This window comes from Castor canadensis, chromosome 11 (assembly GCF_047511655.1).
Source record: "Castor canadensis chromosome 11, mCasCan1.hap1v2, whole genome shotgun sequence".
Classification (NCBI taxonomy): Eukaryota; Metazoa; Chordata; class Mammalia; order Rodentia; family Castoridae; genus Castor; species Castor canadensis.
The window spans coordinates 88,039,761-88,065,250 of NC_133396.1; the positions used below are offsets into that span (position 1 = coordinate 88,039,761).

Consider the following 25,490-nt stretch of genomic DNA (forward strand, 5'->3'; position numbering starts at 1 on the left):
TAAGTAACACAGTATGATAGATACTATTCTTAAAAGCAGAATTCAGGGCTGAAAGTATGGTGCACGTGGTAGAACACCTTCTTCACAAGTGTGAACACCTGAGTTCAAACCCCAGTACTGCCAAAAAAAAAAAGAGAGAGAGGAAGAATTCAGACCACTTTCATTTTTTAAAGTTTCACTTTTTTATAGAAAGAAATCTGGAATACCATTCAGTGTAACACATGAGGATTTTTTTCCTGTTTATTTTCAGGGAAAATTTAAAGGCCAATATTTTCATCTTTTATGAGCATGATTTGCTATCTGAATAAATAGAAACAAACAGAGGATGTACTTCTTTGACCCATACCTTTGAGGAATTTGCAATGACAGAAACTGATTCAAAACCAGTATAAAAATAACCACAGGTTAACTTTTTTGTACATTAACTATATACTGTATTTTGCTAAGTTTCTTACCTATAATCTCTATGTAATCCTCACACCAATCCTACTTTACAGATATCATTTCCATTTTACAAAGAGATAATTGAGGTGCAATAACTATAACTAAGACACAGTGCTAAGAAGAGAGTCAAGATTTCAATGCCAATAATATGGTTTCAAAAAACTTGGTTCTTATCCCAACAGTGGTGGTCTAATGGAGGAACTGCCAGAATCAGAATAAATAGCAGTCTAGGTTCCCAGAGGGAGTGACACAGACCTGGTCTTAAAGGATAAATGCTTCACTGACTGGTTATAATAAGAAATTGGTAGCTGGATGCAGGGACTCATGCCTGTAACCCTAGCTACTTGGGAGGCTATGAAAGGGAGGATAGCAGTTTGAAGCCAGCCCAGAGGAAATAGTTCGTGAGACCCCATATTAAAACATAACCAGAACAAAACGGTCTGGAGACATGGCTCAAGTGGTAAAGTACCCGCTTTGCAAGCGCAAATCCCTGAGTTCAAACTCCAGTTCCACCACCCCAACAAAAAAAAGAAATTGGTAAATAACTTAGCCAGTGCTTTACATGTGCATTTAGCTTAATTAATTTTTACAACATCCATGTGTAGTTGGATGCACGTGTCATGATGAGGAACTCATATACTCAAGGAGATTCAGTAACTTTCTCAGAAGGTGAGATTCACTGACTTTCTCAGTCAGTAAGAACTGGAACCAGAATCCAAGATGAGCCTGTCTCCAAGGCTTCTCCTTTTTCCAGGTATTTACAGAGGGAAAGTATTCTAGGCAGAAGAGACAGCATGTGATGAGGGAGTGGTATCTTGGTGTGAAATAAGGGGAAATATGCCAAGATAGGGGTGTGGGGCTCATCCTGCAGGTAACAGATATCAGTAGTGTTCTCTCAAGGAGTGATAAGATGAGGTTTTTTGGGGGGTTGGGGATGTAAATCAGTGATCTAGCATTTTCCTAGCATATAATCAGGCTCTGGGCTTGATTCCAACACCGGAAAACAAAACAAAACAAAACAAAACAAAAACACAAAAAGACGAGGCTGTTTTATTAAACACACAATACAGGAAACTAGAAAGGACAGAAAGTGAAACCAGAGAAACCAATAATGAGGCAGCTGCCCATTCCAGACAAGCAATGTCAGGGCCTGAAACTGTGAATTCTGAGTGCTCAAGAAGATGCAACTCTGTTAGACAATCTTCAAAAACTTTCATTGGATGGGGTGTTGGGTGGGGGAAGTCTGATATTTGGCTTCTTAAACAACAGCCATCCTAAAACTTAGTAAAATATTTTAGGATAAAAAGTTTCATTCAAGTGATTTCAGAAAATAAATGAAATCCCTGTGACCTATGCAGTATTCAAATTATGTTCTCGCTTAAAATACTCACTCAATTAAAATACAGTATAGACTTCCTTCTGTCACTGGACTTTGTACCAAGACTTATTTACTTGCACAAATCATTGCCTCTCTTTTAGAAAAAGAGAGAATGAGGCAGGTTGTGGTTTGTTTTTAAAGATATATAATACTGTAGGGAAGTGAATGCAGTAAGACCATACCAGCACAGGGTAAATAAGGTAAATTAGAACTTTTAACAAGCTAACATGCGTGCCAGAGAAAATTCCTTGCCAACCAAGTGGGCTGATAGAAGTGGAGGGTAGGGTAGAGCTGTGAAAAAAGTAGGATCTTTTAGATAATATAAGAGTTTAGGAGAAAATGGGAGAACTTGAGTATGGTGACAAAAATAGGAAACTGCCATGTGTTATCAGAGGTACAGTTCAGAGCTGCCAAGAAAGACTCATGTTCAGAGGAAGAGAACATTTTTGAGAAGCTGAGGAGAAATTTACTTTCAGTTGACTATAAAAAGAATGAGGTTATGGGCTGAATCGTGTCCCCTCCCAAATTCATATGTTGAGGCCTATGTTGAAGCCCTAAATATATTGGTATTTAACTATTTGAGGATGAGTCCTTTAAAGAGATAATTAAATTAAAATAGGATTGCTAGGGTAGGCCTAATCTAACAAGAATTTAGGATATAGACCACACAGACAGAAGGAAGGCTATGTGAGGAGGACACAAAAAGGTGGCCATCTATAAGCCAAGGGGAGAGACCTTAGGAAAATTACTCTGCCAGCCTCTTGATCTTAGACTTCAAGTCTTCAGGACTATTAGAAAATTAATTTCTGTTGTTTAATTCTCTCAGTCTGTGTGATATCTTGTTATGGCTGCCCTAGCAAACTCATACAGAGACTAAGCTGGTGGCAGACATGAGAAACAGAAAAAAAAGTACTGCCTCTTAAGGAAGGAACTTTGTGAGAAATTTTAGCTCAAACTCTTCAGGATAAAAATAGCAAGAACTAGTAGGAAGTACAGTGTTACAAAGGTAAAGATAATAGAGGATATAGCACATGACAGGGACTGAAAAACAGGCTAAGAAACACTGAAAAATGCACTGAACTTGTGTGAAATTGAGTAACAGAAGCTTTTCTTAGTTTGAACTATGCCTTTTCATGTGGTTTGTATTCCCAGATTCCTTCGAGTTATAATAATAATAATAAAAAAAAAGCAGGGGAAAGAGATTAAATGAATGGCATATAATGATTTAGGTAGGAAGTGCCTCAAGCAGAGAAAAGGCCAAAGGTTCTACATTCTAGATGAAGGAAATGGTTCCCACATCCCGCAGATGATAAGAACAGACAATCCCCGCCAGAGAACTTGCCAGTGAGAAAAGATTGCTCACTTAATCATGACCCTTAACTACATACAGCAAGTAGTTTGTTTGCCTTTAAGTGAAACTTTAAAAGGCTTGACAAACAACAATTGGAGTTATATGAATAACACTAAATTTTTCACTGTTTCTTTTTGGGTTACTCATTTACATGTTGTTTCCTCCATTTCAAAAAAAATTGTTTTTCAGCAGGAGGGACAGGGAAAGGAGTGAGGAGAAGAGAACAAGGCTCAATTGTAAAATAAGTAGCTTCTTCAGAGTATTCGTTAGATCCAGGCATCTGGACCTAAATGCTAAATGGATCCATGACCTAGAGAAATAAGGATATGAATAAATAAATAAATCTGATGTAATTACACTTTCTATCCAAATAAATCTGATGTAATTACACTTTCTATCCAAATAAATCTGATGTAATTAGACTTTCTATCCAAGCAGAGGCAATGGTATCTGAAACAGCTGTGGTTAAGTGTTTGGCATACAGACACTTCCCAACTTAGAATGGTTAAACTTAAAGGATATTTCAATTTTACATGGCTATGAAAGCAATATGCTGTCAGTAAAAACCATACTTAGAATTTTGGCCTTTTCTCAGTTAGTAAGAAGTGACAGAGTCTCATGATGCTGCTCCCAGTCAGCAACATAATTGATGGGTAAATAACTGATATTCTACAGTGTTCTGTGATGCTAAGCCATGATGTTTGGCAGACAAGGTGTGCCTTAATGAAGTTTTCAATTTTTAAGGGTTTACTAAGGCATAACTTCATCCAAAGTGGAAGAGCATCTTTATTAAATCCTCAGGATCCAAGGACCCAGCCTTCCTAACTTAACCTACTCTAAACACCTAAAGACATTTAAATTAATTTTTATTGCGACCTAGAAAAACAAAATTAAATTATTCCAATGGGAAGAAAAAAGGGCACAGAGGAACACTGTGTCTCTTTTCTAACATGAACACACTTAAGAGAAATTTAAATAGTAAAATACAAACATAAACTCAAAGACATAAATAACAGTTGGAGGAAACTTGTTTATTACTACCATTCCCAACATTGAAGACAAGTTCTAACTTTATTCTTCAACACTGATAAATATAAATCATAACAAGCGGCTAAAAAAAAATTGAAAAAAAACTTCAGGAAGATATATGAATCATGAAATCTCCTATTTCAGAGCATAACCATTAATATTACTAAGTTTGTAGAAGACTGCTAGGAGTGAATTAGATACAGGGGAAGAACAATACTTAATGTTTTCAAAGACAGAAAAAGTACCACGTGAAAGCAATTCTGGTATTCCTTGTGTTAAATGTGGGAGGCATACAGTACCAATTTCAAAATATATATAAGGGTATAAAGCTTTATTACTATGTTTTATTATCTTTTGTGGGGGATGACACTAGGGTTTGAACTCAGGGCCTTGTACTTGATAGGCACGTACTTGAACCATGCCCCCAGTTGTTTTTGCTTTAGTTATTTTTCAGGTAAAGTTTAGATCATGGCCTCAAACCATGATCCCCCTACGTATAATCTCCCATGTAGCTGGGATTACAGGTGCATACCACCACGCCCAGCTCATTGACTGAATTGGAGTCTTACTAAATTTTCTACCCTGCTGGCCATGAACTGAATTTCTCCTGATCTCTGTCTCCTGAGTAGCTGGGGTTGTTATAGTTGTGAGTCATTGTGCCTGGCTGGTCTACTATTTCTAACAAAATTGAAACCCATATGAAAATCAGTTTTTGTATCCATTCAGCTTATTTTTCTTTGGGGGAAGGAAAATTTAATAGCTCTATAGAGAATAGTTCATGATATAATACCAGCTCACTCATCAAGTTAATTTTAAAACACCCATATGGCTTTCTTTTTAATGAACTAACAGAAAACAATTGACAGAAATAGGTATAAGGGTAGAAATAAAATGGCAGAAGCAAATATAAAAGACATTCATTTTGCTGATTAGGAATAGCAGAAAATCTGAGTTTCCTAAGTGTGAATGGTGCCTGATGCCTAAGCATCTGGAGCTCTGGCCTATCTTCTCTACCAGGTTTTTTTTTTTTTTTTTTAAATGTGCTCCTTGTTCACTGAGAAAAAGAACAAAACAATGCCCCAGATCCGAGATGCACAAGGATCACAAATGCTGACCAAAAAAAAAAAAAAAAAAAAGAGCTGGGCACCAGTGGCTCATGTCTGTAATCCTAGCTACTCAGGAGGCAGAGATCAGGAAGATCCTGGTTCGAAACCAGCCTGGGCAAACAGTTCATGAGACCCTATCTCAAAAATACCTAACACATACAAAAAAGGGCTGGTGGAGTGGCTCAAGTATAGGCCCTGAGATCAAGCTCCAGTACCAACAAAAAAAGAAAGAAAGAAAGAAAGAAAGGCAAATGGGTTGGTGAACTATCTCATTGTCAGTTTGTTAATTATCACATGTCTCATCCTACAACATAACATTTCTCCTGCAGAAGATCATGACACTTAAAACCAAATATCCCAAGCATGGCTGGCGGCCAATGCACAGAGGTCTTTATAGAAAAGGAACAAAAGATGTAGTTTCAATAAAAATGATCCTTTTCAATGGTACACACAAAATCACAAATTTCAGATCCATGGAGTCAACAAAAGCTTTGTGTGGCTTTACTGCTAATTCAGAGAAGCATCTATTTGAGAGAGTACATTCTTGTTCGTATGCAGCAACAAGAGCCAGCAATAAATGGAAAACAGCATGAAGAAATCAGAGGTAAATTATTTTAAATATGAATCTGCTTTATAGTTTTGCTCTAGAATAAAAGTTATTTCCAAATAACTTTAAAAGCCATGGTTACAAATGTATGGAGGTCTTAGAGGGAAAATATTATAAGATAAAGGAATTTGCCACTATTCCGTTAAAACCATGATTTGTGAAGGGTAAGATCAAATTCTGTTCATCCATTCTAGGAGAAATGGAAAATTGCCCAGTACTGTATATAGGTAATTTAGCTGGAGCATAGCTCAGAATTTTCTAAAGCAAGTAGTTACCATGGTTACATCCAGTCATGAAGTTTGAAGACAATTTTGGTGTGTGATAGCATTTAGCCACCAGGGTCACTTCTCATTACCTCTGCCGTCTTTGTTTATTCCTCCTATGATGCATTTCAAACTTTTGATGATGTAATTGGTACAAAGTGGAAGTGATGAGTGATACTGATATGAGGACAAAGACAAGCAAATGTTAGGAGCTGATTATGAATGCTAAAATAACAACTTGCATGAGTTCGCTGCCACCAGTTAATTTGAGATGATAACTGAAAAAAAAATTTTTTGACAGTATGGAGATTTGAACTCAGGGCATAAGGCTTGCTAGGCAGGTGATAACTGAAAATTTTGATCACAGGTTAGTAATACCTTGTTGTGTCAGAGAACTGTTAAGAATTTTTGAAGAAAGGATTTTTTCCCTCTTGGGGAACTACAAACAAGTCATTAAATCTGTTCATCCCTCATTCTTCCTATTCATAGAGTGTACAATTCTTTGTTGCCTTCTCTCAGTCCCAATCTGTCTTCACTTTCTTCTCTACTAGATTCTGTTATCCATCATGTCAACCACTCTCCTGCTACTAGCCTAATCTTCCTGACCCTAAGGTATGCTGGAGTCAGCAGCTACCAGATCAGAAGTGGTTGATGATACTCAGAAATTATGTAATACACTTTTTGTCAGTAGTTTAAAATTGGCCACAGAGGGAGTGTTTATACCACGGAAATTGAAAAAGCTACAAATCAGGGATGCCTCTGTCTGTCCTTCTTCTTTTCCCCTACCCCAAATGGGGTTTAGTAGCACATCACTGCCCTGATTCTATTACCCTCCCTTTGCCTCATGCTGGCATACTTGACTCAGGTTAAAATATCTGTCTCCCATATATATACACTTTTCCATATATATACCCTTGAACTGTTGAACATTTCTAGAGAAACTCAGAAAACACTGAAAAATTTTGACACTATAAACTCATGGTCTCCAACAATATAGTCCAGCATTTTTTTGGTTGGTTGTTTTGTTCCATATAATGTCTATCTAAAAGCTTCGCCATGTTTTTCAAATTTCTCACTCCAGTATGTTCCTTTCATCCTAAGTTCTGCTTAATAGAAATAATATAAACTTCAAATAGAATATCCTCATCTTCCTCCTCACTGAACTGCACATTCACCTTTACCCCATCCATCCCTTATTGTAAGAGAAGAAAGATCCATTCTTTTTTTTTTTTTTTTTTTTGAGGTGAATCTCTACCTCCCCAGAGATCTCTCTCTGTTGATGTATTTCTTTTTTTTTTAGTGAATTTTCAACTTTTCTCTTTCTGTGGGCCTATGCTTCTTGTCAGCAGTTGGAGAGGTCTGGTCCATGGATATCAACCCTCATCACTATATGACATTGGCCTTCTCCTGGTTTCTAAAACTTACTCTTCTTGCCCACAGACTTTGCATATGCTGTTCCTTCAGTTTGGAATGCCTTATACTCTAGCTCAAGAAAACCTTCCCTGCAAGAAACTGAAACTAGATCCATGTCTATCACCCTGTACTAGTATCAACTCAAAATGGATCAAGGACCTAAATATCAGACCTGAAACTCTGAAGTTACTACAGGAAGGAGCAGGAAACACTCTGGAACAAATAGGTATAGGCAAAGACTTCCTCAATAGAACCCCAGCAGCCCAGAAACTAAGAGAAAAGATGAATAAATGGTACTTCATAAAACTAAAAAGCTACTGCACAACAAAAGAAATGGCCTCTAAACTGAAAAGACCACCCACAGAGTGGGAGAAAATATTTGCCAGCTATACATCAGACAAGGGACTGATAACCAGAATATACAGGGAACTTAAGAAACTAAACTCTCCTAAACTCAATGAACCAATTAAGAAATGGGCAACTGAACTAAACAGAACTTTTTCAAAAGAAGAAATTCAAATGGCCAAAAAACACATGAAAAAATGCTCACCACCCCTGGGGCCATAAAGGAAATGCAAATCAAAACCACAGTAAGATTCCACCTCACCCCTGTTAGAATAGCTATCATCCAAAACACCACCAAGTGCTGGCAAGGATGTGGGGAAAAAGGAACCCTAATCCACTGCTGGTGGGAATGCAAGATGGTGCAACCACTCTGGAAAAAAATTTGGAGACTTCTTAAAAATCTAAACATAGACCTGCCATATGATCCAGCAATCCCACTCCTGGGGATATATCCAAAGGAATGCAACACAAGTTACTCCAAAGGCACCTGCACACCCATGTTTATTGCAGCACTATTCACAATAGCCAAGTTATGGAAACAACCAAGATGCCCCATTACTGATGAATGGATCAAGAAAATGTGGTACTTGTACACAATGGAATTTTACTCAGCCATGAAGAAAAATGAAATTTTATCATTTGTAGGTAAATGGATGGAACTGGAGAACATTATTCTGAGTGAGGTCAGCCAGGCTCAGAAAACCAAAAATCGTATGTTCTCCCTTATAGGCGGACTTTAGATCTAGGGCAAATGCAACAATGTTGTTGGACTGGATCACAAGAAAAGGGGAGAGCACATGTGGGAGATATAGGAATAGGTAGAAAACCAAAAACATGAAAGCATTTGATGTCCACACTCCAGAGGAACTAATACAGAAACCTTAAAACGACAGGTTATCACTAGCAGGGGATCAGAAACCAATGTAAAGATCAGTTAGGATTGAGTCAACATGGGTACATGAGAGCAATAGTAGGAATCTCTCTGTATAGCTATCCTTAACTCAACTAGTAAAGACGCTTTGTCTTTCTTATTATGCTTATGTCTTTTCTTAACAAAATCAGTCACAAGGGCAGAACGGGACCTGCCTGAAACTGAGGAAGGGAGGGGAGAAGGGTGGAGAAATGACCCAAAGAATGTATGCACATGTGAATAAATGAACAAAAAAATAAATTAATAAGTAAATTAAAAAAAAAAACTTTCCCTAAATCAGAGTCAAAATCAAGCTTCTTTGCTCATTTCTCACATATATCCTTATTATGTCTCTTTTGAGCATTTATTTCACTTTGTTAATATACACTTATTAAGGGGATTATCTAATTAATACTTCCTCATGACATTATAAATTCTATGAGTGCAGAGAACATATCTGCTTTTACTGATTCTTATATTCTCTGGATTTAGGACAATGCCTGTATATAGTAGGTACTCAATGAAGATATTAAGATTTATGAAGTTTCTTTTCTTTAGCATTTAAAGACTCATCTTTCCCATTCACTTAGCCTCATGTTGTCTATGTCTCTCCTGTACTTACTCTGTACCCTGATGGCTATCACTTCCATTTTCCACCCTCTCCTCACATAACCTTTTCGAAAAATTGCCTCATCTTCATTTCTCCATTTACTCATCTCCTATTTATTCTTTTGATCATGGGCTCTTACACTTTATCACTCCACTGAAGCTCTAAGGCTCATCAAGGACCTCTTGATCATTAAGTATTGGACATTGGTCATCCACTTCTCAGTTCCTTGCACCACCAACATTCTTTACCTCTTCCTCCTCCTTTTTCTTCTTTTCTCCCTTCCTCCCTCACTCCTTTTTTCAGGGCTGGGGATTGAACCCCTGGTGTCAGACATATTTTCTTTCATCTTAAAAAGAAATCTTTCCCTTAATATTCACATTTTTTACTCTTTTGGATTTCTTTCTGTTTTCTTAGTCTCACTAGCTTCTATCCCTCAGTCCATTTTTATATGTGAATGCATCTACCGTCAGTCCTTCTCTTTGCTCACTTTATATACTTCTCTATGAAAATTCACTTACTCTCATAGTTTCAATGCTAATAACTTCTGAATGTCTACTTTTAGCTCAGCTCTTACTTCAGTATCCACCTGCCCTGTTGGATATTGCTATTTACTTAGACATGAGTTTATGGATATGTACCACAAAGTTAACATCCAAAACTTAACTCATTATCTTTCATCCACATAATTTGTTCCCTTTGTTTCCTTTCTTGGGTGATTACTAATGAGTTGCCTAAATAAGAATTCTGAGTGCCATCACTGGCTCTCTTTGTTGGCCCTAATGCTCACATTTAATCACTAAGGTCTGTTGATTCTATCTCTTGAATTGCCTTTGCTCATTTCTTTCCAGCCTGTGGTCACTCCTCACATGGATTACTGAAATAGTGCTTAATATGGTCTGTCACCAACATCTAATAGGACATCTTTCAATCCATTTTCCACAGCAGCCAGAATGACCTTCCTAAAGCACAAATCATTTCTGTCTCCTATTAAAAACTTCTCGGTACTTACCAGTGCTCTCAGGATAAAATCCAGATTGCTATCCATGATTTAAACAGGTCTACAAGAACTGTCTGGCTCCTGCTTATCTTTCTAGTCTTCTATCTCCTCCCCTCACCACCTCTCTCTACCATCATACCCTAATTTCCAATCATGACTTGAACAACTCTATATTTTCTCACTTAAAAATATTTTCCTGTATGGAACATCCCTTCTCCTGCCTAGACATACTTCTAATAATCCTTCAGGTCTCATTTTAACCTTTACTTGCTCTGAGTCCTCTTGCATAGTTCTTGGTACAAAATGTGCATTAAATAAAGGGTCTTATTTTTCTAATTCCTTTCTTTTAGGTAAATACTAGACTTTGCAGTTTTAATTTTGCTCAAATTATTTTACTAATAAGATACAAATTAAATAGGCTAATTTATATTGAAAATATTCTATTACGAAGATCAATCAACTAAATATGTTGGATGATGTATTTATAAACTTTACTTCTTATACAGCCCATCATAATGTGGCATTTGTGACATTACTCCAAATAAAAATCAACTTTAAAGAAAAAGACTTGCTTCCCAGCTTTTGGAGAGCAATTCTGAGAAAGGTTCACATGGCCATAGGACTAAGGTATGTATAATACTCCACACTAGAGGTTTTCTTATCTTAGTTCATCTTTTTATTTTTATTAGAGCAGTATCAGCTACATGAATTCCATTATGTGTGAAAGATTCAAATTTTTAATACTTATCATCCACATATACAGCACTCACTTGAACTGAAAGGAGGCATAGTGACTTAAATTATATATAACTTTTAATACCTGACAGTTTTTGAACAGTAAGAAGGCAATTTCATCAGTTCAACCTAATACAAAATAAATGATACTGAACAAAAATATGTAGCAAACAGGTAACCAGTTCAAAATTACAAAGATAAGTGTATATGCATTTGAATATACATAGGTATCTAATTTATAACTTCTAATTTCTACAGAAATTTGCTTCACAAGTTTAAGACTGTCTTATAGTACAGAAGCTAACATTTCTGAGTCATCAAATTCCTTTTCAGAATCTAATGAAAGCTATATATTGTCTTACCAGTTTAAAAAAAATGCTCATACAAAGAAATCCTTATTTCTGATGACTCAGTCTCTGCAGATAAAATCCAAATTTAAGAAGCTCTATGACAGAATTTTAACTAAAAAGTAAAAAATCAAATAAGAATATTCAATAACCTTGAAATACTGGTACACACACCTATAATCCCAACACTTGGGAGGCTGAGGAGGCTCTCAAGTTTGAAGCCAGCCCAGGCTACGCAGCAAGATCTTGTCAAAGAAAAAAAGGATACTGACTGCCTGGAAAAACGCAAGATGTTATATTAGGTATTTTAAGCATTTTTCATTTAGGTCTTGTTTTCAATATTAAGTAATCAAATGACTATTTAAAGTCAATTCCGATTGATAAAGCGAGAGCACTCGAGGGAGGTATGAGGATAGGTAAGACACCCAAAAAACGAGATAGCATTTGTTGCCCTCAATGCAGAGAAACTAATGCAGATACTTTAAAGCGACAGAGGCCAATCAATAGAGGAAGGGAACCAGGAACTAGAGAAAAGGTTAGTTTGAGAACAATTAATTTAGAAGGTAACACACATGCACAGGAAAGCAATGCAAGTCAACTCCCTGTATAGTTATCCTTATCTCAACTAGCAAAAACCCTTGGTCCTTCCTATTATTGCTTATACTCTGTCTTCAACAAAATTAGAGATAAGGGCAAAATAGTTTCTGCCTGGTAGCGAGGGGGTAGGGGGAGAGAGGGAGGGGCTGCGGGGTAAAGAAGGGGGAGGGGGGGAGAAATGACCCAAACATTGTATGCACATATGAATAAAAGAAAAAATTAAAAAAAAAATAAAGTCAAGTCCGATATCAGCATATTTCCAATTTGGGCCTAATTGAAACCACAGGAGTAGGAGGATATAAAAATAATTTAATTTGAATTAACAGCTTAGAATCTACCAAAAAATGATACTGATATTTAAATGTCACAAGTTTTTTGAAGAATAAAATTATTTATCCAATATAATGTGCTTTATTAATAAATCTTATTGGTATTCTCACAGAAATAAACCACATACAGAGCTAAGAAGTTATTTATTACCTGCAACTACTGCATCTATTTAAAAACCAGTCAGCTCACTGACATCAGTAGTCCTTTAGCTCCTTAAAGTTAGAGGAAAGTGATTCATTTTGTTGGGTTAAGGAAATGTCATCATGCCCATGCAAAGAAGATACAACTGTACAAAATACCAACTTTAATAATAAATTAAATTTTAAATTTTAAAATTACTTTTGACAGAAATTCTATCCAATCTTAAAAGCAGCTATGGATAAGAAACTGAGAGTTCACCTTTTGTGTATTCTATGTCTATAGTAACCTTTGTCCATGAATGCTTTGTCTAACACTTAGCCTTGGCCCACAAGTCCATCATCTCCTAAAGTTTCCAACTATCAGCATACACAACTGTTATGATAGCATGATGACTCGCATCCTTAACCACACTGGCAATATGGTTATCCGTTGTAACACCTCGCTGTCCACAGACTCACTAGCTGCAGTAGATCAGAATAGGGAAGGGGGAAGCAGTAGGAACTGTGGGATGTATGATATATATTAGCGTTCTTTTCAAAACTTCAAGCTGCTGTGAGATCAGTTCAGTCAGCTCTAATAATTTTTTTGGTTGGGGTGAGAGAAAATGTTTAAAATAAAATACAGTAGAACAGAAAACATTAGTGTGTCTCATACCAAGTAAGGGCAAATATCTCTTCAGGAATGCATGTATGTATATACCTATGGTCAAAGTCTTAAATTCAAAAGAAATTTCAAAATGTAGGTCTTGATTTAAAAAAAAAAATCAAACCTTGGGTTGGAAACCTATGTTCTCATCTGAGCACAGTCCCTGAATACTGTACTACTTATGGCTTCCTTCTTTCAATTTCACCTCATATTTGCTTCAAGTCCCTACTCTATAGTCATATATACTATTATTTAAAATGGTGTCCTTCATTAGATCAAGGGCAAACACAACAAGGGAATTGGACTTTGATCACATGATAAAGCAAGAACACACAAGGAAGGTATGAGGATAGGTAAGACATCCAAAAAACTAGAATAGCATTTGTTGCCTTAAACGCAGAGAAACTAAAGCAGATACTTTAAAGCAACTGAGGCCAATAGGAGAAGGGGACCAGGAACTAGAGAAAAGGTTAGTTCAAGAAGAATTAACTTAGAAGGTAACACACATGTATAGGAAGTCAATGTATGTCAACTCCCTGTACAGCTATCCTTATCTCAACCAGCAAAAACCCTTGTTCCTTCCTATTATTGCTTATACTCTCTCTTCAACAAAATTAGAGATAAGGGCAGAATAGTTTCTGCCTGGTAGCGAGGGGTAAGGGGGGTTAAGGGAGGGAGTAGGGGTGGTACATTCCAGAGGTACAAAAATCGATGTTTAGAATTTGTTCTAAATCTTTTAAAAGTGTGCTCTCTCATCTTAACACCACAACCTTCTGGATAAAGTTTTTAACTTCAAATTAACTTACAAGATTTATTTAGATTTATCAGACATATGACATGTACCAGAGTATCTACAGACATTTGGCAGATGTGGGATGGGAACAGGTAGATCAAGACTCAAACTTTCCAGTCCCATAGAGAAAGGAAAGCATTACCTAAGCAGGCTTTTCTTGCTTTGTCTTAAATAATCCTAAAACAGATGGCAAAAGTTGAATAATAAGTCTGCTGCCATGGAAACTGCTACCACAGCAGCCCATTCTGGAGCCCCACATAGAAGATAAACATTTGTCTTCTGCAAACCTGCGATCTTCCCTCTAAGTCCTATAAGAAGGTACTGCAAGGATCTACATCCTCACATGACAAAAACATCTGGGAGAAACTAGTTCATACATATGATCACCTTAAGCGCAGTCAGAAACCAGCAACATATAGAAAAGCAGTTCAACACAATCCCCTTTGTTAGTCTGCATTCAAATTATATCTTTATCATATGTAAGTAACTTCATGCGTCTTACTTTAATATTGCAAGCCTGCTCCATCAATCTTCTTGCATTTTCCTCTGCCCTGTATCTCTTTGGAAGCTGAACTCTGAAGAACTTCAAAGCACCTTCAAAATCAGCTTGAAGAAGATCTTCCTTTGAGGTCTATAAAACAATCATTGAGAGCCATCATTTCATTTTAGTCTGCATTCAGGACAAATATATTACAAAACGAAATTGTGCTTTCCTGAATATACTTTCATAGTTAATATCTAATTAGTTTCAAAAATATTTAGAAGATATTTTTTAGTATTTCTAATATTTAGAACACATTGCTAGAAGCTGAAATAATTATAAATCTTAGAAGCAATCTGAGAGTTAATTAACAAATGAGCATTTACTTTTTTTTACCTGAAGATTATAATGATGGATCCTGGCAAAGTTTACCACGTTATAACTGTGAGAGAGAGGAAAAAAAAAAAAAAAGGCCAAAGAAGGAAAAATGAACTCTTGGACTAATCTGTGACTTTACTTTGATGAGCATTTTAAGGATTATTACAAATCTAGCTGAAGACAAAGTAGTGCAATCAGAGCCCATCAGAGTTACATGGGAAGATGGCTTTTCAACTAAGAACATCTGCAGCTGAAGTAAAGAAAGTAGGAAATTAACCCAACACCTTAAAGTACGCTATAAAAAAGTAAATGAAGCAAACCATACTACTAACTTTTTATAAAAACCACTGCTTGTAAAATTTGCTTCTTTAATAGATAATAACCACTTAGAAATTAAGTAAGATAACTGCATATAGAAAAAAGATCGAAAGGAAATGAAGCAAAATGTTTACCTGGATAGTGGGATCACAGGTTACTTCTTTTTTTATATTTTGTTGTATTTTCTGTAACATTTTTGTAATTGCAGAATAAATATTTTATTTTTATAATGTGTATTATCATTATTATTATTTTATTTTTAGTGGTACTGAGGTTTGAACTCAGGTCCTGGAGCTTGCCAGGCAGATATTCTACCACATGAGCCACACTCCCAAGCCCTAACAATAAATATTCCAATAAATAACTCTGAATAGGCTTTGGCAAACACTATGTACATATAATGGATTTAGGCACAATGGGTACAAAGAAGTCAAAAAGAAATCACAGTAGACCATTGGAGTCCGTGAGTCTATGCTGTTGAGGAAGAAGACAAATCCAAACTCTGTTCAGGATGCACAGAGTTCGGCACTATACTATGGAGGATGCTTGATTCGTTTTTCCCATAACACTGCCCAACTTCCACTAAAGATACACCACCTGTCAACATATTTCACATGTTCACTTTATCACTTCCATTAAGCAAATTCACTTTTACCTTGCTTTTGGGGGCATCATTCGCTTTTTAGGAGAGAGGCAGATTTTTACAAAATGAAGGTCAGGGAAACACTCAGCAAATCACACAACAATTTAAACACAACTGATAATTCAGGACTGACTGAGAGCTCTGCATCAACTGAGCTGTGGAATACATGCACAGGAATTTAAATTTTATTTTTGAAATTTCTTTTGTTTATTATTATTTTTTAACCACATTTAGTCAAAACCACAAGTAATAAATATGTGAAGAATGGGAGCTTACTGTAAATGTTTTAAAGTTGTTACATAATTGTCGAAAAAAATTAAAATTAAAAAAATGGCCTCTAGAAACAATAGAACTATATGCTAGGTCAAAATGTTACTTTATTTAGATTCACAAGAAAAGCTGATTAAATCCTAAAGTATTTATCCTATATGCACTGAAAAACATATAGGAAGTCAGAAAAATTTCTATTCATAACAACTCCTGCATTCCTGTCATCTTACGTTGAGCCACTTCAGCAAATTCCCAAATAGTTTCCCTGTTTTAGTTTTTGCTCCCCTCAATCTACTGTCCTTACTGCCAGATGAAACTCCTGATCACCTCACCTAAGTAAAGACCTTCAGTGGTTCCCAGTGTTGCTCAGAATAAAACTCAAATCTCCACAGGTCCTTTCTTGATCTAAGGTCCCTACATTCTCTCCAGTCTCCTTATGAATCACTCTTCTCCCCCCCCCTCTTTTTTTTTTCCTTAAATACACACCAAGTTCATCCCTAACTGAAGGCTATCACCCTTGTTTTCCTCTGCCTGGAATATTCTTCTTCCAGATCTTTACAAAGACAGCAACTTTTTGTGATCCCAATTTTAGCTCAAATGTAAGATCTCAGTGAGGTCTTCTCTTCCCCCAGCCTATCCTCAACCAAGTCACTTTCTAGTTTTGTATCTGTTCCCCTTCTCTAATGAGTTTCTCTCCTACCACCTTGACTGTTCTTGGTCACGGTTATAGCCACAGCAACAAGAACAGTACTCAGAATGCAGTAGGCACACAATTAAAATCTGTTTCTGAATGAATGAGATGTACTTTCACCTCTCATGTTATACATATCATTTTTTTCTTCCCTCCTCCCTTTCCCCTTAAACAGAAACATGTAAAAGAAAAGAACTTACCAACTAACACACCAGGCATTTACACAAAGGTTTAGGCTGGCAAATTAGTAGCCAGAAAATAGAAGTAGGTAAACATAGGGGCTGGAGAAATCAAAAACAAAACTTTCAGTATATCTCCAGATTTATTTCCTCCCTCATAAATATTCTAATGTGATGGCAATAAGTTCTGGAAGGAACTCCACTTTAACTTAGTTGGAATAGACAGCTACTAGAAAGAACTTCAGTCTGAATGAGGCTCTCTAACTAAAATATCAATTGCTATATCATGGGGGAAGCATCCAGCTACCAGTTATACCAGATGTACCAAATCCCTGGTCTTTTTGCATGTAATACCAGTTCTGTTGATTACTTGTCTAGTAGTGATTTGGAGTTCAAAATGGGCAACTTACAGAGCTTATAGGGAAATAGGATTAGCCCTTTCTTGACACTATGCAAAGGCCTGTGAAGGCAATTTTATTCTTAGTGCAACTCACCTATAGTTACCGAAACACAGGTACCACAAAATGGTGGATGGGGAGGAGAAATATCTTACTTGCAGGTAATAGCTTAGTTATCTAATTTTCTAATTCTGCCCGAGGCCTAATTTCAAGTACAGCTTGTAAACCCACAGAGAAGTAGAAAGGTTGGGATCAAGAGTGAAGAATCCTGTATCCTCACACACCAGACATCTAGTCTGGCCGGGATGGCCATGTAGGCAGAGAGGCTGCATGGAGGAAGCTGTGATTTCAGAGGAAGTGCCACACAGGTCTCCCTCGAGGGGGTGCTTAAGCTCAACTTCAGGATGAGTCCCTGAACAGGAGAATCAGAGTATCCAGCAACTGTCCTTTTCAAGACACTGTTGGTATTGGTAATGCTAGGGGTCACATGTCTTGCCTAACTCAGTTGAACTCAGGAAGACATGAGCTGTAACAACTGTGAAGTAGGTATACAAAGTGTGGAAACTGCATCTCATTCAATTCTCTAACCTCAGCCTCTGGATAGTACTTGGCATATAAAGGCACTCAAACAAGACTGCAAAGATTGAAATAACTTCATTCTAATTTCAACTTTGGCTAACTCATGGTATTTCCATTTTTAAGATGGGAATATCTTCAATCTTAATTATTTGAGAACGAAGTAAGTTAATGTATATGAGTGTATTCTGTGAATGCAAAAACAAATATGAAATAATAGTTTGGTAAGGTGTCTCTGTGTTGCTCCAATATGCTTAGATACTGATATTTTTATGGTTAAAAACAATATCCTTTCCTCACTGACATTTTTAATTCCATAAAGGAAGCATCTTAAGTTGTAAGAATTTATACACTTCTCATGGGTTGCAATACAACTAATTTCACAGTGAACAACAACAAAAAGAATGCTGGTAAACAACACATAAAAAATCCTTGCTTGCCAGTATTGTAGAAGACAATCTGAAGTTCTTCTTTGATTCTGATAGGATTTCCCCTCAAATCTTCTATCTTTAAGAGACATCTATAATTATTAAGTATCACCTCAAATGCTTTTGTTATGCTGTAAGTGGATTATGAGCTTATAGGGATAACGCTCCATTTTCTGACAACTGTATCTAAGAGGTTTTCCTTCTACAATTAAAGGATAGACATTTCTTGCTCTGCAAAGATTTGGGTGCCTCACTAAGAACTCACCAGAAAGTAGTTTGCTTTTTTTTGGTGCTAGAGTTTGAATTCAGGGCATCACTCATGCTAACCATATGTTCTACCAATGAACCTCCAGGCTATTTTTTTTTTAAGGCACATTTTCTACAACTGAACTACATGTACCTCTAGCTCATTTTTTAGAGAATACTTTCTTTTTTGATCATAATTCACATGCATGTATGTGAACATCTACATGGAGAGTTCATACATTTTTTCCGGATTAATTTATTTATGTACCCCCTCAAAATGAAAATATTTTTTAAAAGTTTAATGCAAACTCTCAGCACTCAGTGATAAACTCAACTAACATCTGGTTACATTACTTGTCCTTTTCCCTTATACACACACCCTTTATAAACATATCTTACATATATTTTTAAATTTTGAATTATACTGAGCATGTCACTTTGTTAAATACATATGCTTCACAAATGTCACACATTAATGTAATATTATTAGTCTGAAATATAAGTAGCAATGCTTTCTGTGAAAATAAAACATGGCTTCAACCAGGGTTATTAGTTCTCACACATCCTAATCATTAATGAGTTATGGTGATGATAACTTAATGATAATAATTAAGCTTTTAATTGCCCAAGTACTAATCCTCTGACAATAAAGAGAGGACTAGCATATGATTTTGTGATAACAAGATTCTAAAAGACAGGATAACAATTCAAGAATCAAACCAAGGACCCAAAAGAGGTTGTGCTTGCTTCTGAATTATCATTACACATCTGTGCTCACCACAGAATCCCAATAGGCTAGAAATTATTTCAACTGGAATGAAATTTTTCAACTGGGAAATCTTGAAGTTTTTCTATAATGTTTTGAAAATAATAACAAGGGAAGAATAAAATAATGAAAACTCAATTACTTTCACAACATTATTTGTTAAGTAATATTTTAGAATAAAAATTGGGGGTATTTGAACAGGCAACCATAGGTTTCCTTCCCTTGTAAAATAGAGAACTCTATCATTTTTTTTTCTTTTCAGTACTAGGGATTGAACTCAAGGCCTTGCACATGCGAGGCAAGTGCCCGGTCACTTTGAGCCCCCAGCTCTATTATCTTAAATAAGGGCTGAAAACCAGTGGCTCCACCCACCTTTTGCTCCCCAAACTTTGACAAATCTTTTCAAATAGAAAACATGTTTTCCAATTATCTCTTCAAAGTTGACACAACTTATTCCATCACTTAAAGAGAATTATATTAGACTGCACAACTAAAGACATTTAAACAAGTCCTATTTCTATTCCTTTTCAAAACGATAGTAAGAAATACCCAAAGGGAAAGGTTGTAAGGTGTTAAAATGTAAGTATTCTTTTTGCACTTGTCTTGGTAAAATTGCCTGGCACATAACAGACACCAACATGAATGTGCTCCATAAATTCATAAAGGCCCTACTTCAAGCATATCCAGAGTAAAAGTTACAATTTCTATGGAGCCAATTTAGGAGTTATTTTGATATAAAATGGTTTTGAATTCTGAGGAAAATCAGAAGTACACTTAACAACTTCTGTATTTGAATCCTTAACTTGTTTTAAAAGTTGTAATCTCTTTTCAGTGAGCAATCCTATGGCTGTTAGCAACCTCTGCTTAAAATTAATGTTTTAGAAAGCCCACAAATTAAAAAAAATAGGATGCAATTTAACAACATAAGCGGTTGGATCAAAATGAAACCATAAAATGGCTACTAAAAAGTCAGCTAGTACATCTGCTACACATACCTGCAACCCTCCTTCGCCCTGGAGTCCCTTTGGACTCACTCTGGAAAGTACCTAGAGTATCTGTATTGAAACCGTAACAGTTTTAATATGTAACGATCCGATAATAATGCCTCATGGTACATGGTAGCAAAAAGGAAAAATTTCAGAAGGGAAAGAAGAGAGTTTGAATATGAACAGAGTAAAGGCTTTTCCTCTTATTTATAAAGTTCACACACTTACAGAGTACACACTCTTGCCATGTGCCACTGCTGGTATCATTTTGAATATGTTTTCCTATGAAAAATTCAGTGCAAGAGTATCACATTTTAAAGGGACTTTTTTTTTTTCTTTAAAAAAAGCAGGGTGGCTAGAAGTAGTTCTAATGTTTGAGTGTTAGCTCCAGTTGCTTCTATTCCAAAGTTATCACCACTCTTGAATGACAAATCCTTCCGTAAGGGTGGCTAATAAGTAGAAAACTCTAAAAACCCAAAAGATGTATCTGGAGGCCTGAGAATCATTTGGAAGAGGAAGCATTACTCACCTGAGGTCTAAAATGTTGTATATCCTACTTTGCTATTTTAATTTCACTAAAGAAGGGTGTTTGGTGAGTCAGCACATGGAACTGATGTTTGTGATAATATGTAAAACAAAGTACTTGTATCCAATTAATTAAGGGGAAATTGTTCTTTACTGGGTCTACCTTTGAAGGGCAGTGGCCTCTTTCCAAGTAAGAGTCATATAAGCTTTGTGTTCTAGCAGTTTGATGGTCTCCTGTGAATCAGGGAACAATAAATAAAGTTCAGAGTCCAAATCTACAACCCTGTCTGGAGAAATCATCATATACTTTATTTTTTTAAAATTAACTTGTCTTATAAATAAAAAAATTACTGGGATTTTTAAAAGAAATAAGGCATTTGTATATGTTTAACTCATAAACATTCGTGTTGAAAACATAATTAAAAAGGCACAGAGACATATCTTAAACTTTAGTGCTTGGCCTTTTGACTGGGAATGGAAAGGCACCAATGCTACATGTGGTAGGATTCTTCTTAGGACCACCCTATTCATCTTCTTAGGACCACCCTATTCAGATTAGCTATTGATCCTGCTTCATTAGTCAGTCCATAACACAAGGCTGAACAACTGTACTTCCCCCTGGTACACATGCTCAATTTTGAGCAGTAACTCATTGGACAGCAGATACTAATTCACAGAAATATTGCTAATGAAAGGGCTTGTGATTTCCCAAAATGTAGAGTACCTTGGTTCTACCAATAATCTTTCAAGTATAACCATGTATACAAATGGCTTCATACACAACCAGAATATGCTTTTCACATGTAATGCAAGTGGCACTATTGCCTAGTTTCTGAATGTTAGAATTCAAAACAACCTGAGGAATATACTACCTAAGATGTCTAATTTGGCAACCAAACAGACTTGTACAATTGCAACAGACAGATAGATATGACCTCGCTAAGATCTCAAGCTTGTGAGCCAACTCCCTGTGGATTTCATTGCTGATTTAATTTTTTAGCTAGAAGTAATTTAAATTAGTCCCTAATGTAGATTTGAGTATAAGAAATATTCTTAGCTACTAATTTGTGTATTCCTTCAAAACACTGAAATGTTAATAGCAAAGAGAACACCAGCACAAGATGATTGGAAAGCAACCAGAAGAAACTCTTGAGTCACAAAGTTAAGTAGTCTTTGAAATGTGGACATATATTCCACTAAGCCTGATTCCTCAAATACAATTTGTTGAAATGTATTTTAGCACTTCCTAGTGCCAAAATTGCTTTTGAAAAAACCCGAAATCTTTTCTAATAGAATCATGACTCTTCGTTTTTTCTGTAGTAATTAAAAATGTGATTCAGGGAAACAATGATTTCACCTAGGCATTATTGTTTTTTAAATCTATTGTTCTTAAATTGTCTTTCTTAAATGGAAGAGGAACTACATTTCTCAAAAATAACCTCCCTATAAGTGCATCTAACTTCATCTTGCAATGATAAACAGACTTTCTTTAAGGGTGAGAAATTCCTTATGTACATGGCTACCCAATATGTCGGTTATGATCATGCAGGAGAAATTATATTAACATGTAAATATATACATAAGGATGGCATTAATAGTTGCAAAGGTTAGTGATAATTTACTAATAGTAAAGGAGGAAGTGGAGGAAGATATATGATAGAAAACAGTTAAATTCAGTTCAGTAAATATTGTATTGAAAAGACAAGAACCTGGAAAAACCATAACAAGGAAACAGTGGAATGATATTGAAACTTCATTCTATAAAACAGAAAGCTAAATTATTCTTTTTTGCTTACCAAATAATGGTATAGGACTACTGTAGACCAATAATATTATAGAATAGTTGCTAGGTATAGTTCTCAAACCACTAAAGAGAAACCCTGCAACAGTGATTGTGGGTATTTAATTTTAACTCTTGGTAGGAAATGAGCAAGGGTGATTTTTCTCTTGTTCAGGAAATCCAATAGCAAGCAAGCCAGAATTCCCAGACTCAACCCAACAGCTTTAAGCTGTTTTATAGATACACAGTTCAATCATTCCCGGAGAGAAGCCTACAATGTCCTACTACAGAATTTTTAGATAGTGACACCCCTCCCCCCAAACTAATTGACAATCAAATGGGGAAGGTTAGAAAGCAATCCACACATAGCCTAGATAAGTGACTATGTCTACTGTAAAATTTAACCCTTTGGAGACATAAATAACAAAATGCCTATATCAAGCATTTGCATATTCTGCTTTTATTGCTGAGCCTAACCAGTCAGAAAAAAAATTTTTTTTACCCTGCCACAGAGATAATGCCACTGACATGACCCTGTCTCTGAGAAAAGAGCCATGGTTTCTGCTAGCCAATTAAGGAGTGGCACGGACTATGCTCCAAAGGGGCCGCACAGCAGTGGCCACTCTGCCCTTCCTTCCCTATAGAAAGGGAAGAAAGAGAAAACAGGAGATCACAAGCCTCCTCCAGAAGTAAATTCTCACAGAGGGCAGCAGATTCTCTACAAATGAAATTCAATGGAAAACAGTCTCACCGCCAGAAGCCGAGGCACAAACAGCCGATGCCCCATCCCCAGAAGTTCCAGCACTCGGCAGGCGTACTCATTCACCAGCTTGCTCCTTTCGTCGTGCATGTCCTGGGACTTTTTGACAGGAGGTGTGAGCTTAGCAGCTGGGGCTGGGCAGGGCACCCCTTCTTCCATGAGCAGTAAGTAGGTATCCAGAATGAGAAAGCTGGATCTCTTATCCACAATCTTAAGAACTGCAGTGGGAGGGAAGCCAGGCTTATGTCTCCCCAGGAAGATACGCAAGACAGTCTGTAGTGGGGATTTTCAGCTAATGTCGCCACGAGAAAAACATTTTGACTAAATTATCAACTATGCAAGAGCCTCAAAATAGACTAGAAATGAAAATGAAATTAAATGCTGATGTAAATAAAACACAGCAAAAGCAAAAAAAAAATGACAAGAGGGATGAGTGATGCAGGAGAGTTCAGATACATGTGTAAAAACAGACAAGCTACTCAGAAGGGTCTAGCATGTGAGTGTGTGTGTGTGCGTGCAGGAAGCAGCAGCAGTAGCCAGGAAGCAGGGCAGTTGTGAAGCTGCAAGGAGAAAAGGATGAGCTCATTGCAATCTTGATTCCTGACAAGCAGCGCTGCTGCTGTTGCTGCTGCTACTGCTGTGTGCTGCCTCTTGCTGTGAATCAGTAATGAAGGGGTAAGAAAGGAAGGGGAGGGAAGAGGAGGAGGTAGGTGAATGAGCATGCAGAGTGTGTCTCAAGGGAGAATGCTGTAATAAGAAGCCAATGGCGAGCCATTGGACAGATGCGCTTCCTCCTCCCAATCCACCTTCAATCAGTGTTAACTCTGACAGCTTATGCTGTTGAATCCCAAACCCACAGACAGATGAACTAGCTTCTTGTAACATGTGATGCTCACAGAAAAAATCAGACAGACAGCCATCTCAAAGGCCGACCCTATTCACTCTTGCTTTCTGACAAGGAGAACAGATAAAAGACTCATCTTATTCTGTGCGCTTAAAGTGGGAAGCTCCAATCTTTGTTAGATTACCAAATCGCTACAAAAGAGAGGTGTTGGGGTAAAATGACAGAGTATGGAAAGAACAGCAAGGACTGAGCATCCAAGAAGTGACACACCCTCAAGTTGAAGTATTTGCAATAACAATGACTTTTTTGCAGTGACAGGATATATAGACACATTTCAATATATCAAGAAGGCTGGTCACAATTAAAAGGGAGATTTTTATAAACATGTAATATGATAAAACATAAAAACTACAGCATAATATGAATAGTGTACATTTTAGAAACTGAGATTCTCAAGATTTAGAAGTTGAGATTCTCGAAGCAGAAAATAACTTTCTTATGCCATAGACCTTGATAAAGAGTAGTTTAAAACATTGTTTTGATAATCTCTGGTCAAATGAATCCCTCCCTAATAAGACTTTTAACTTTAGGAATCACCCATAGTTTAAATTTTATAATCTTCATGCTAAAATTTTATACTAGTTTGTTTTATTTTAAAACTATCTCTCTTTTTCTTTTTTTAATTTGTGAGGTACTGGGGTTTGAACTTAGGGCCTCATGCTTGCTAGGCAGGTGCTCTATCACTTGAGCCACTCTGCCAGCCCCATTTGTGCTTGTTTTTTTCAAGATGTGGTCTTGTGAACTATTTGCCTCGGAATGGATTTGAACTGCAGTCCTCCTGATCTCTGCCTCTTGAGTACTAGGATTATAGGCATGAGCCACTGGCGCCCAGCCATATTAGTTTCTTTGATATGAATAATCAGTTATAGCCAAACGAAGGTAATAGCACAAGATTATCTTTAGGGACAATCTCTTAATCTAACAATTAACTAATGCATTTTCAGCCCCTTGGTTCTGTAATTCCATAGCTGGTCTCATAAACACCATACCAGTATCTTCAAACAAGGTTTTAGCATGGTACAGAGAGTAACAGGACTAAGAGGCCAGAGCAAGATTTTTCTTGAGTCTTAGTTTCCTACTCTGATATGTAAGAACTACAAATCTACAATTAACCAAATAG

The 25,490-nt window shown here is 36.5% G+C and overlaps 1 protein-coding gene across 10 annotated transcripts in view; it reads right to left on the reverse strand.

The window, feature by feature from the left end:
• Nucleotides 1-25,490, reverse strand: part of Rabgap1l (RAB GTPase activating protein 1 like) — a 750,530-nt gene that overhangs the window by 125,047 nt on the left and 599,993 nt on the right. For 9 of the 10 annotated variants that reach the window (XM_074047408.1, XM_074047407.1, XM_074047406.1 and 6 more), the window contains one exon: nucleotides 14,544-14,672. In XM_074047408.1, the coding sequence (XP_073903509.1) occupies nucleotides 14,544-14,672 (129 nt within the window). Of the gene's footprint in view, nucleotides 1-14,543; nucleotides 14,673-23,457; nucleotides 24,283-25,490 lie in introns of those variants that run through there. The other variant, XM_074047417.1, reaches the window with a different exon arrangement.